This window comes from Oryx dammah, unplaced genomic scaffold (genome assembly GCF_014754425.2).
Source record: "Oryx dammah isolate SB20612 unplaced genomic scaffold, SCBI_Odam_1.1 HiC_scaffold_23, whole genome shotgun sequence".
NCBI classification, from domain to species: Eukaryota; Metazoa; Chordata; class Mammalia; order Artiodactyla; family Bovidae; genus Oryx; species Oryx dammah.
The window spans coordinates 70,293,895-70,306,336 of record NW_024070207.1 but is presented as its reverse complement, the minus strand read 5'-3'; the positions used below and the strand labels follow the sequence as shown (position 1 = coordinate 70,306,336).

The 12,442-nt window shown below is 33.8% G+C and overlaps 1 protein-coding gene across 2 annotated transcripts in view; it reads left to right on the top strand.

Moving 5' to 3' along the window:
* Positions 1–12,442, top strand: part of CHIC1 (cysteine rich hydrophobic domain 1) — a 48,989-nt gene that overhangs the window by 15,471 nt on the left and 21,076 nt on the right. For both annotated transcript variants that reach the window (XM_040265674.1, XM_040265675.1), the window contains exons 2-3: positions 1,370–1,424; positions 7,140–7,295. In XM_040265674.1, coding sequence (XP_040121608.1) covers positions 1,370–1,424; positions 7,140–7,295 — 211 coding nt within the window. The remainder of the gene's footprint in view (positions 1–1,369; positions 1,425–7,139; positions 7,296–12,442) is intronic.

Genomic DNA, 12,442 nt, shown 5'->3' with positions numbered 1-12,442 from the left:
AACAGTACACACAATAGCTCATTGTTCAACAAACTTTTATTAAGCACTTAGATTCCATTGTGTTGCTATGCATAATGGAAGATAAAGTAAATAAGCCATAGTTTTTGTTCTTCAGGAGCTTAATATAGGACAGAAAGAATTTAAGGATTAGTATTTGAATTTTGGTTGTCCTTATTCCCTAGTGGCTCAAAGGGTCAAGAATCTGCCTGCAGTGTGGGAGACCTGGGTTCCATCCCTAGGTTGGGAAGATCCCCTGGAGGAGGGCATGGCAACCTACTCCAGTATTCTTGCCTGGAGAACCCCCATGAAGAGAGGAGCCTGGTGGGCTACAGTCCACAGGGTCTCAAAGAGTTGGACACAACTGAGTGACCAAGCACAAGAGAATACAAAATAAATAAATAAATAAATAAACACAATCTCTTACTATAATGACTTTGGGCAAATCATTTAATTAATTAATTTTTGAAATAAAAATTTTCTGTCAGATTCCTTCTCTGTAAAACAGAGATAACAGTACCTCTACTGCACGGTTGTAAAGTTTAGAGGTAATATATTTACCTATAACAGTGTCTAACTCATGGTAAATAGATAGTTACTGGTAACTGTTACTGTTATTGTCTACCTCACAATGAGTTCTTAATAACTGTTGAATTTTTTTTTCCTTTTGCTTACACTAACATAAATTGTAGTCACTCTGTTATATCATCTAACCTGCAGGAAGTGACTTTTGTTGTTCCTACTGAAATCAACAAGGAGGTGAAGGAAGGCTTATAAAAATCATCTTGACATAGTATAGATTCAGTGAGTGTACTTGAAGAAAGTCAGAGCTTTTGAGGCTGGGATCTGTTTTCTTAAACTTGTTTGCATGTACATAAAAGCCATTCATAAGGATCAACCTTTGAGTATCTGAATAGTCACTGATCATAAGTTATCAAGCTGTATAGTTCCAAAAGCTACATTAATTTTTATTAGGAAAATTTTTATATATCCACAGAAGTAGAAAAAAATAGTATAATCCACTCCCGCATATGACCCATCAGTTTCAACAGTTATCAACTAAAATGGGTTTTAACAGAAATATTTCAATCAAAAATTATAATATTTCCAGCTCTATATCAGTGTTTCTGTATTATTTTTTAATCTCATATCATGGTTCTTGTTGGAATCCTACTTTAACATTGGCTCCTTAAGTTCCTTTTACTTTTAATTTTGATTAATAGTCAAACACTTATTTTCTATAAATATCAAATTATTTTTAGGACATGCTTTTAGGTCACAAAATCAAAGGAAAAATGCATGGCTTTGTAACTTTTTTAAGGAAAAGAGTTAAATACGCTGGGTAGAATGTATTTTGTTCTTTGTTTTTAAGGTTTGGCTTGAGCAACAAGTTTGATACTGAATTTCCCTCAGTTCTAACAGGGAAGGTAAGTGAGAGTTTGCATTGAACTTTTCAATTCTAAAAGCATTGGTTTATGGCTGATTTAGTGTTATGACAGATGCTTTGATGCACTGTAATGAAGTCTAATAGTAAGAGGCCAGGATAATTTTAGGCTGTATCATTAGTGACTGAAAACTGTCTCCATGACTACTAGCCTATGACCAGTTATTTTGTTCATTGTCCAGTAATGCCTGCTATCATTTACTTATCTATTCAGTTTTTTCAGTTTTGCCTTTTTTTCTCAGCACTGGTAGCTATAATTGTTTTAATTTAGATCAGTAATTTCCAATGATTTTAGAGTTAACAAAATTATTGTTTAACTTTATATCACTCTGTGAATTTTAAAGTGTCCTGTGATGTGATTTGTTATACCAGTACATAAAAACAATCAAAATTTTCTGCCTTTTAGACAGTTTGAGTTTCTATAATCAGACTCACTGCAATAAATTGTTACTACCTTTTTATTTCCTGGTTCCTCTACACTCAGTAGTATCTTCTAGCACTGAGGTTCAATCTTCAGAGACCTTCTAGGATTCAAAAGTGTTTGGAAAATCCTCTTACAACAGTAATGCTAACTTCTAAGCCCAAAGGAAAAGGCTCTGATAAGACAAAAGAGAATATATAAAACACCTAGTGTGTTGTCAGGTACTTATTAGTTTCACAGTGTAAGTTTGTGATTGTTATTGACAATTCTTCATCAGTATATCCTAGTTTCACCCTGATTGTTTTTCCAGTTTTCTCTACTCAACATCTTTCCATTTTAATTGCTTTTGCTACTTTAACCTTGTTCTTCTGAATAATTTTTTGTTCTCAGTTCCACTAATAATTTGTTCTCTCTCCTGATGTATAATGTCAAATCATTCCATACAGTAATAAACAAGTAGTGATAGTCCCTGGCTAAGTGAACATTAGAAAATATGTGGCCATTTATCTTTTTAGGTTACAAAGAGCCCTTTGGTTTGAGATTTTGGCCTCATTTTCTGGTATGTTATACCTTCCTGTCTTGATCATATAGAATAATTCACCAATTTAAGCAGCAGTTCAGATTTAGATTTGTTTTAGATAAATTTTTTTCCAAGGAAAAATAGCTATGGAAAAAAAACTCTTGAATAATAATTTGTTTGTAGAAAGATGGAAAATTCAATATTAAAATTAAAGACAATGTGAGTTAAGATATCTCCAATGGAAAACTTTTTCTTTATATTTCCCTTGTTGCTGTCAAATGTGTTGTCTGGGCAGTTGCATCTAGTTTTAATACTGGTTTTTGCATCCAGTTTTAATATTGGTTTAATTAGAAGGAGCTTGAATTACAATTCTAAGTAATTCTAAAAACTGAATAATCGAAAAAGTCAGAGAATAGAGTTCCAGGTATAAGACTTATCCATCTTTCCATCTTTGAAATTGGCCAGTTTTATGTGCTCAAGGAATCTTCAGAATATTTCTTCAGCTTTCCAAGTCTTCTGAAAACTGAAATTCCACCAGCACAAAGAATAGTACAGTTCTTTAAACTAGGGAAGTAGGAATATTGGACTTCCCTGGTGGCTCATCGATAAAGAATCTGCCTGCAATGTGGGCCTGGGTCTGAAAGATCCCCTGGAGGAGGGCATGGCAACCCACTCTACTACTCTTGCCTAGCAAATCCCATGGACAGAGGAACCTGGCAAGCTGAAGTCCATAGGATCGCAGAGTCAGACACAACTGAAGCAACTAAGCAGCAGCACCAGGAATATTAAGCTGGATATGAACTGTTCTTAAAGACATCCATTCTTTTCAGGTGACCATTTTTGTAACACATAATGATTGGATATTTATTTTAGTGTACGTTATTGAAATGTACAAAATTTCTCATATGTTTGAATGAGGCATAAATGATACAGTGATCCTAGTTTAGTGTTTGATGATGGAAAACACTGAAGGAATTCTGAAAGTCTGATTTTGAAAAATCATATGGTGGCTTTGTTTTCTCTTTATTTTCTCTTTCATGAGATTATTTTTCTCCAGTAGGCACTATTTCACGTGTAAAGGTTATTTTGGATTATCAAAATGCATCTCTGATAACTATGAAGAAGAAGCAGAAAAAAATTTTACATGTTTCAGAAAAAAGCTAAAGAAAAAAAGTTTGAATTCCAGACTGAGCAGCAGTGTAAATATATTTCACAATGAATAAATGCAGTAGCAAAAATAGAATTAAATCTGCATTTTATAAAACCAGTATTCTAGCATGAATGGAATTCTTAAATAGCTTTTATGCCTAAACTAAGCAAAATTGCAGGGTGAATTCCAAAAATCTCAAAAGCCGTTTTGTTAAGCTCTATGGCTTAGTAATAATTTTGTGCTTCTTATGTGTTAGTGCTTTTAATATAAATAAAAAGATAATCTTTTACGTTAAATTAAGCAAAGATTGTTTCCATCTTTCACTAAAGATAAGTCCTGTCAGGATGTATGAAACAGGTGTATACATACAAATTTTGGTGACCAGAAAATGAAAGAACCACAGAATTTCAGAAAAGAAATAAAAGCTTCCGGCCCTCAGCTTGAAACAGTTAAATGGTGTTACAGGGAAATTAGCGTGCAGTGTTGGGAATTGTAAACCATAAAATCCACCTTTACTATTGTGATCCAGTGTGACAAGTGATTGATGGGGTTGTGTTCCCCATGACTGAAGGAGGCAAATCAGTCCTGCTGGGTTTTGCTTAGATTTTCTTCTGTTTGCAAAGTCTCTTGCATCCTGTTATAAAATATTATGACCCTTTCCCCCACTTCCATGATGTGACTTTCTTTTTTCTAAGAAAGTCAAGAGGAATTAAATGTTTCTTTACAACCTGCCATTCAGCTACAAAGTAAAAGGCTTCCATCTAACCTTCATTACTAGTGATACTCAAATTATATGGAAGTAAATGAGTAAAATGTTATTAACTCTGATTCCACACAGTTAACTAAACATTTCTTTCACATTGTTTAAAATTGGGAGTTAACCAGTTCTCATTTCCTATGCCTTTATTTCTGTTTTATGACTTTTACTGTTATTCAAATACAGATTTTTTTTTCAAAGACAATTCTGGTTTCCTTTTAAAGTCAAAATGCAGATTTTAGTTTATTGTGTGAAATTCTAGTAAAAGTTTTATTTTCAGTATGTTTCTGTTATGACTTCAAAAAATTTGAATTGTTAGAAACTTGAATGTTTTAGTTTTTAATTTGTCCATAGTGATAGAGTATAAGCTATGAATATTATGTATTACATGTGGAAAATATTGGTTGGGAAGAAGGAAAATTGCCACATTTTAGAATTGGTTTTATTAATTCATTTCCAGAACCATGTAATGAAAGATAAATCTTATAACAAATTTTACATACCTTGGCATGCAATTTATTTCATTCACAGTGTTTTAAACAAAAATCAAGTTTTACTTTTTGGATTCTTTTCTGGCTTTAGCCTCATTCTTTACTTTTTTTCATCTGTGCTTACACACTTTTAAATAAGTGTTATATATAAAAATTTTACTTTTTAAACAAAATTTAAATTCTAATTACAGGTACTTAAATTTGTAAATGGACAGATTTAATATGAGTATATCAAAATTTGCCATATTTTTATTTTATTTTTTTTATTTATTTATTTTTTATTTTTTTTTGCCATATTTTTAAAATGTATTAGTGTTTCTAGATATACAATTTAAAGAAAATTGATAATGTTATATTACAGATTAGAGCTAAATATATAAATACATTTCCCTTATTTTAACTTCCATTTGGTTGCTCACTAGTTCACTAGGAAAAAAGAAGCTGAATGTCACTAAGAGGTAAATGAAGATAGCAACTTAGTACCTAGATTTTTAAAAAGAACATTTTTTTCTCTAAAGAATTGAAAACCATTAAATTTGCATTCAAAATATAGCAGATTATCCTTTTATGTATAATAGAATGTGTAGAAAACCTGTGGAGTTTAACACTGTTAAGTTACCTGATCCAAACCTTCAATTGATACTCCATGCAAAAAAAAGCCTTGCTTTTTTTCTCCAAATCTAATCAGAGATATGATTCACTGACTTCCTTTCTCAAAGCATTCTAGGCAGGAGGTTCTTTCTAAGGTATAATTTCCATTCCCCATGAGGTATATAATAGAAAAATTATTTTTCTCATTTTATAGATGGGAGACTAAAGCTCACAAAAATTAAATGAACTTACCTAGAATTTGTTATAACTAATAAGAAACTAGAATCTAGATCTTGATTTATTGTCTTAATGTGCTTAGCCTGTTGGTGTTTTGTTTCCAGTTGTCAGCCATAGTTACCTGAATTTATTTTCATATTTACTCCAGAAATTTAGTTATTTATTTGGAATTCTTTTTCCTCTGTGATTGTCTTTAGGTCATATTGGAGAATGAAATAAATTTACTTTCCTCTTGTAAATACAATTTTGAGCCTTACAATTTCATAACTAGTTAACATATTAGGAAAAAAGGAAAATTTATAGGTTAAGCAAGTAACATTATTAGGTAGCATGAATAATTCTAATAAAGCTAATATAATTACTTAATGTTTTAATCATGATGGTACTGAATTCTGTGGTCATGTATCTTTCTAACATCCGTTAATCAGTATGTATTATAATATTGATTCTAAGACATGTTCATTAAAAGACAAAAATGTAATAATTTGATACCTGTAGAACAGTTTTTACTTAGAAGAGTTGTGGAGCTCTATATTTTTGATGCCAAACATGCTAATGGGTTTTTTATTTTACAGCAACTTATTCCTAACAATTTCGTAATTTTTGCCTGCATAGCCAGATGGTGGAATTTTTTCTTACAGATTTTATAGTGTGACAGCTTTCTAAATGAAAGGGAATCATTTTTGTGATCTAGAAATGTGATTTCATTGAAAGCAGAGTATTTTTAGTATACCTTTGAATTGTATAACCTTCAAGCAGAATTTTGGGTATAAATCTAATTATGCTTGTCATGATCGTGCCTTTGAACTGACTTTGTCTTTGTTTACAGAGAACCATAAGCATCCACTTCCAGGAATGGAGGTAGTAATTAAAAATATTAAATTTGTATATTTAAGGATCTCTCAACTTCTAAAATTTACAGCAGTTATGAATCCATTTTATGCTAAAGTGTTTTTTGAATGTGATCATTTCTCACTGTCTTTTGTTAATGTACCTTTTCCCTACGAACAATGGCAAGTGTTTAAGTGGTTATGTTGCAAATTTACCAGGGAGAAAAGATTTGAGAGTTGCCTTTTTAAAAGTAATCCAGGAATATTGCCGAGGTCTAAATTTAATTCTATTTCCTGTAGTAGTATTGCGGTTTTATTGTTATATTATGCTTCTAGTCTTATTCAACCTTTAGTCAGACTGACTGGAGACTATAAATAATATTGCCTTAATAATGAGGATAACTGGTAAGAAAACTGTGTGACGGTATCCTTTACTACGAATTTTACTGTTGTCATTTTATTATTGGTAATTTCAGAAGATTGTTTTCAAACATCAGAATAAGTTCTATAAACATGAAATTATATTGTTTTGCTTTCTAATGTCATCCAAGAGCATGTAATACCTATTTATAGGGAAAGATAGGGAGGAAATAAATATGTGTAATTCCTTAAAGTGTTTGTAATAAGACATTTTATTTAGGTTTAGAGATAAATAGTAGAAACCTGCCCTCAAAGTGTTAAAGATTGTGCCCTTGTTGTAGGTGGCCCCAGAAGAATTTAAGACCAGCATTGGCCGTGTGAATGCATGTTTGAAAAAGGCTCTCCCTGTCAATGTGAAATGGTTGCTCTGTGGTTGTCTCTGCTGCTGTTGCACATTGGGTTGCAGCCTGTGGCCTGTTATTTGTCTCAACAAAAGAGTGAGTAACCATTTTATTGTGTAATAATAATGAGCTAACATTTATTGAACAGTTGTTGTGTGCCAAGTACTTTACAGGATTTAATTCTCCTAGCAATGCTGTCCTCATTCTAGACATAAAGAAACTCAGGGCCAGTGATATTAAGCCATTTGTCCAACCTTTATCAACATTTTATTACTTAATATGGGTTCCAGTCATTATTTTAAATAAGTACAAAGTAAGTGGAGTACTTAAGTAAATGTAACTTGGCTACTTATTCTTTTTACAAAACCTGAAGTTATGATTTAAAGTATTTCCAAGTCACAAGTGTATGGGAGTTTTTTCTTGATCTGAAGAAGTGAAAGTAATCTACAAAGTTGGTGAGGGAAATCTTGGTTAGTTTTGAACATGTTAAAACAACATTCTGGCATGACATTACTCATTGTATCATAGATTTAAGACTACTATCTTAATCTGATTTTCTTTAAAATTTTATTTTGATCTTCAGAATGATATTTTCCCCACTGGGAAGATATCTTTAAACTTTTTAATTCAAGTCAATGAGGAAAATTAATTCATTTGCCTCCAATTCTTTTCCCTGTACAACATTGATGATTCACTTAAACTTCTAAATAATAAGCATATTCAAATTCACAGCACCTTGATGGGGCATAATTAATGGTACAGTTGTTTCGTAAAAACCAGAAAGATTCCCACCAAGTACTCATATTTTCCTCTCCATCTTTCTCCTGCCCTTGTTAATGTCTGTTTCAAAAAATAAAATACTGCCACCCCTATCATTTTTTGAATGGAAAAATTGGACATTTTATTAATCCTTTTGGTCACTACCAGTAGGTCAGAGCTTTAGTTTAAATAGAGCTTAGTTTATTGTTTGTCGAAGTATGAACAGTGTTCTCAAATGGCTTTCTATAAGTTAAATTAATTATGAGATTTTTTTTCATCACACAGATATAGCCAATTTCAGTTACTTTAAGAACAGATTTTTTTATTTTAATATTATCCAGGATCTTTTTTTCTGATGACCTGTTTATATAGTTGCCTGTTTATTAACACCTCCATCACAAGGCCTGAAATAGAAGCAGTTTATTCAGTCATGTGATTTTACTATGAGCACTACTGATTTAACATTAACACTGATGCTATGATTTCTCCCTATGTCTATTAAGTACAGATATGCAGACTATTGTCCTGTGGGCTAAATCCAGCCCACTCTATTCTTTAAACATTTAAATCAATTGCTAGCATTTAAAAATTAGAATATTAAAATAAAATTTGAAATAGCCAGTGTCTCTTGTAAAATCTAAAAATCTGGAAATATGGGACCCACATGCCTACATTTCAGCAGTTGGCCCTTGCTGAGTGGTGGCTGTTTCCTTTAAATAGGACATGTGGTCTCTGATTCACCACAGAACTACCCAGCATTTACATTACCTGCTTTGCTCTGTACACTTTATCATTAGGACTTTCAATGTTGTACATACTAACTTGTTAACACACTAGACAATGCAGCACCAAGCATGTTCTAGTAACCTTGTACAAGACACTGTCCTTTCTGGAGCCTCAACTTCTTCACCTATAAAATCCAGATATTACTTACTTTAAGGTGGTTGTGAAGATGAAGAGATTTAAGCTACCTCACTGCTTTTTTTGTCTACATGAAGAAATAAAAAATAAAATGCAACAATTTAAGAGTGGCTCTAGCCTTTCTAATGAGGAATCTAGCTTCATGAAAGTCATGTCTGTGTTTATCCACAAAATAAAATGGAAATAATATGATTAATCTGCCCTGTGTCAAAGGTCATTGCTGTATAAATGAATGATTATAAAATGTTTACAAGAAAGAACTATGTAAACAGTCTGCCTTGTAAACTTTTTTTTGCCTGTATACATCATAGTTATTTTTCTAGCAAATTAGTTGAAAGAAAAGAAACACAAACCAGAATGCCCTGAGCTGCTCCTAGTCTCTCTTGGCTCTGATAGGATTCTATGGCTACATGATATATGAAATGAAGGTTTTCACTTAACCATTCTTATATTTACCTCAGTGATATTACATCAATTTTCAGGCCTAAGCATACTACCATCCTTTAATTTGAAATTACTTTTAACATTTACCTTTGTTTTTGCTATAATGTCTACTAAATTGAGAGGGATGTTCAGAGGGAAGGGACTATTATCTCAGGCTTACAACATGAACCAATAATGTTGTTTTCCTTATGATTTCTAATGTAATTCCATTGTTATTAGAAAAGATACTTTGTATGATTTTAATCTTTTTAAATTTATTGAGGCTTATTAGTGGTATAACATATAGCCTACCCTGGAGAATACTCCATGTACACTCAAGAAGAAAATTGTATTGTTGTGGTGTGGAAGGTTCTATATATGCCTGTTAGATCTAGTTGTTTCACAGTGTTTTTCAAGTCCTGCCTTTCTGTATTGATCTTCTGCATAATTGTTCTATCCACTATTGAAAGTGGGGTATTGAAGTCCTAGCTATTATTGTAGAGTTGCCTGTTTCTCCCTTCAGTTCTGTCAGTTTTTGCTTCATGTATTTTGCAGATCTGTTGATAGTTGTATATATGTTTATAATTGTCATTTCCTCTTGAAAGATTTTCTTTTCATCACTATATATTGTTATGGAATTGTGTTCCCTCAAAAGTCATATGTTGCAGCCCTCCCCTTTAATCTGATGGTATTTAGAGGTGGTTGGTACTTTGGCCCTTGGAAGGTAATTAGATTTAGATAAAGTCATGAACATGATGTGCTCATGGTGTATTAATGCCCTTATAAGAAAAGATCAGAGAGCTGCTCTCTATCTCTCTACTGTGTGAGGACACAGCAAAAAGGAAGTTGTCCATAAGCCAGGATGAGTGCTCCCATAAGAGTCCAACCAACCATGTTGATACTCTGATCTAAGACTTCCCATACTTTAGAGCTATTGTTTAAGCCACCTAGAATATGGTCTTTTGTCATAGTAGCCTGAGTATATTAAGACATATACTGAGCATCTTTTTCTCTTGTAACTTTTTTTTAGTTGAAATCTATTTTGTCCAATTCTATCTGCCCCAGCCCTTTTTGTTTTTTGTTTTGTTTTTTTTTTTGGTTACTATTTACAGTGGAAAGTCTTTTTCTGTCCTCTCACTTTCAACCTACTTGTGTCTTGAATCTAAACTGAGTTTCCTGTAGACTCATGGATCATATTTTTATATCCATACTGTATATCTCTCCCTTTTAATTGAGAGTTTAATCTATTTGCATTTGGAGTCATTAATGATAATATATCAGTTTGCCAGTTCAGTTCAGTTCAGTCACTCAGTCGTGTCCGACTCTTTGCGACCCCATGAATCGCAGCACGCCAGGCCTCCCTGTCCATCACCAACTCCCGGAGTTCACTCAAACTCATGTCCATCAAGTCGGTGATGCCATCCAGCCCCTTCTCCTCCTGCCCCCAATCCCTCCCAGCATCAGAGTCTTTTCCAATGAGTCAACTCTTCGCATGAGGTGGCCAAAGTACTGGAGTTTCAGCTTCAGCATCATTCCTTCCAAAGAACACCCAGGGCTGATCTCCTTCAGAATGGATTGGTTGGATCTCCTTGCAGTCCAAGGGACTCTCAGGAGTCTTCTCCAATACCACAGTTCAGAAGCATCAATTCTTCGGTGCTCAGCCTTCTTCACAGTCCAACTCTCACATCCATACATGACTACTGGAAAAACCATAGCCTTGAGTAGATGGACCTTTGTTGGCAAAATAATGTCTCTGCTTTTCAATACGCTGTCTAGGTTGGTCATAACTTTTCTTCCAAGGAGTAAGCGTCTTTTAATTTCATGGCTGCAGTCACCATCTGCAGTGATTTTTTGAGCCCCCCAAAATAAAATCTGACACTGTTTCCACTGTTTCCCCATCTATTTCCCATGAAGTGATGGGACCAGATGCCATGATCTTTGTTTTCTGAATGTTGAGCTTTAAGCCAACTTTTTCATTTTCCTCTTTCACTTTCATCAAGAGGCTTTTTAGCTCCTCTTCACTTTCTGCCATAAGGGTGGTGTCATCTGCATATCTGAGGTTATTGATATTTCTCCCAGCAGTCTTGATTCCAGCTTGTGTTCTTCCAGTCCAGCGTTTCTCATGATGTACTCTGCATATAAGTTAAATAAGCAGGGTGACAATATACAACCTTGACGTACTCCTTTTCCTATTTGGAACCAGTCTGTTGTTCTGTGTCCAGTTCTAACTGTTGCTTCCTGACCTGCATATAGGTTTCTCAAGAGGCAGGTGAGGTGATCTGGTATTCCCATCTCTTTCAGAACTTTCCACAGTTTATTGTGATCCACACAAAGGCTTTGGCATAGTTTGCCAGGGCTGCCTTAATAAAGTACCACAGACTAGGTGGTTTAGACAACAGAAATGCATTTTCTCACAGTTCCAGAGGCTGTAAGTCTTAAGTCACGGTTTTTGGAAAGCTAATGCTTTTTTTTTTTTTTTCCCTGAATCTTCTCTCCTTGGCTTATAGATGGCTGTTTTTCTCCCTAGGTCTTCATGTGCCTTCACCTGGTTCCCTCTATACATATCCATGTCCTAATCTCTTTTTATAAGGACACTAGTCATATTGCAGCAGCAGTGTATTGGATTAGGGCAAACCCTAATTTGGGGGTTTCCCTGGTGGCTCAGATCATAAAGAAAATGCCTGCAATGTGGGAGACCTGGGTTTGATCCCTGAGTTGGGAAGATTCCCTGGAGGAGGGTATGGCAATCCACTCCAGTATTCTTGCCTAGAGAATCCCCATGGACAGAGGAGCTTGGTGGGCTATAGTCCATGGGATTGCAAAGTCGCACACAACTGAGTGACTAAACACATAAACACTAATTATCTCATTTTAGCTTAATTACCACTTTAAAACCCACATCTCCAAATATAGTCACATTCCCAGGTACTAGTGATTGTGACACTTGAATATATGAATTTGGGGGGAACATAATTCAATCTGTAATAGATGAGGGAGGACTTCTGTCATTTTGTCTTTTGTTTTCCATGTATCATATCTTTTTTTATACTCACTCCATTACTTCCTTATTTTATATTTAAATAATTTTTATAGTGTGCCACATGCCTTCTCATTTCCTTTTTTGTATATATATTTAGCTA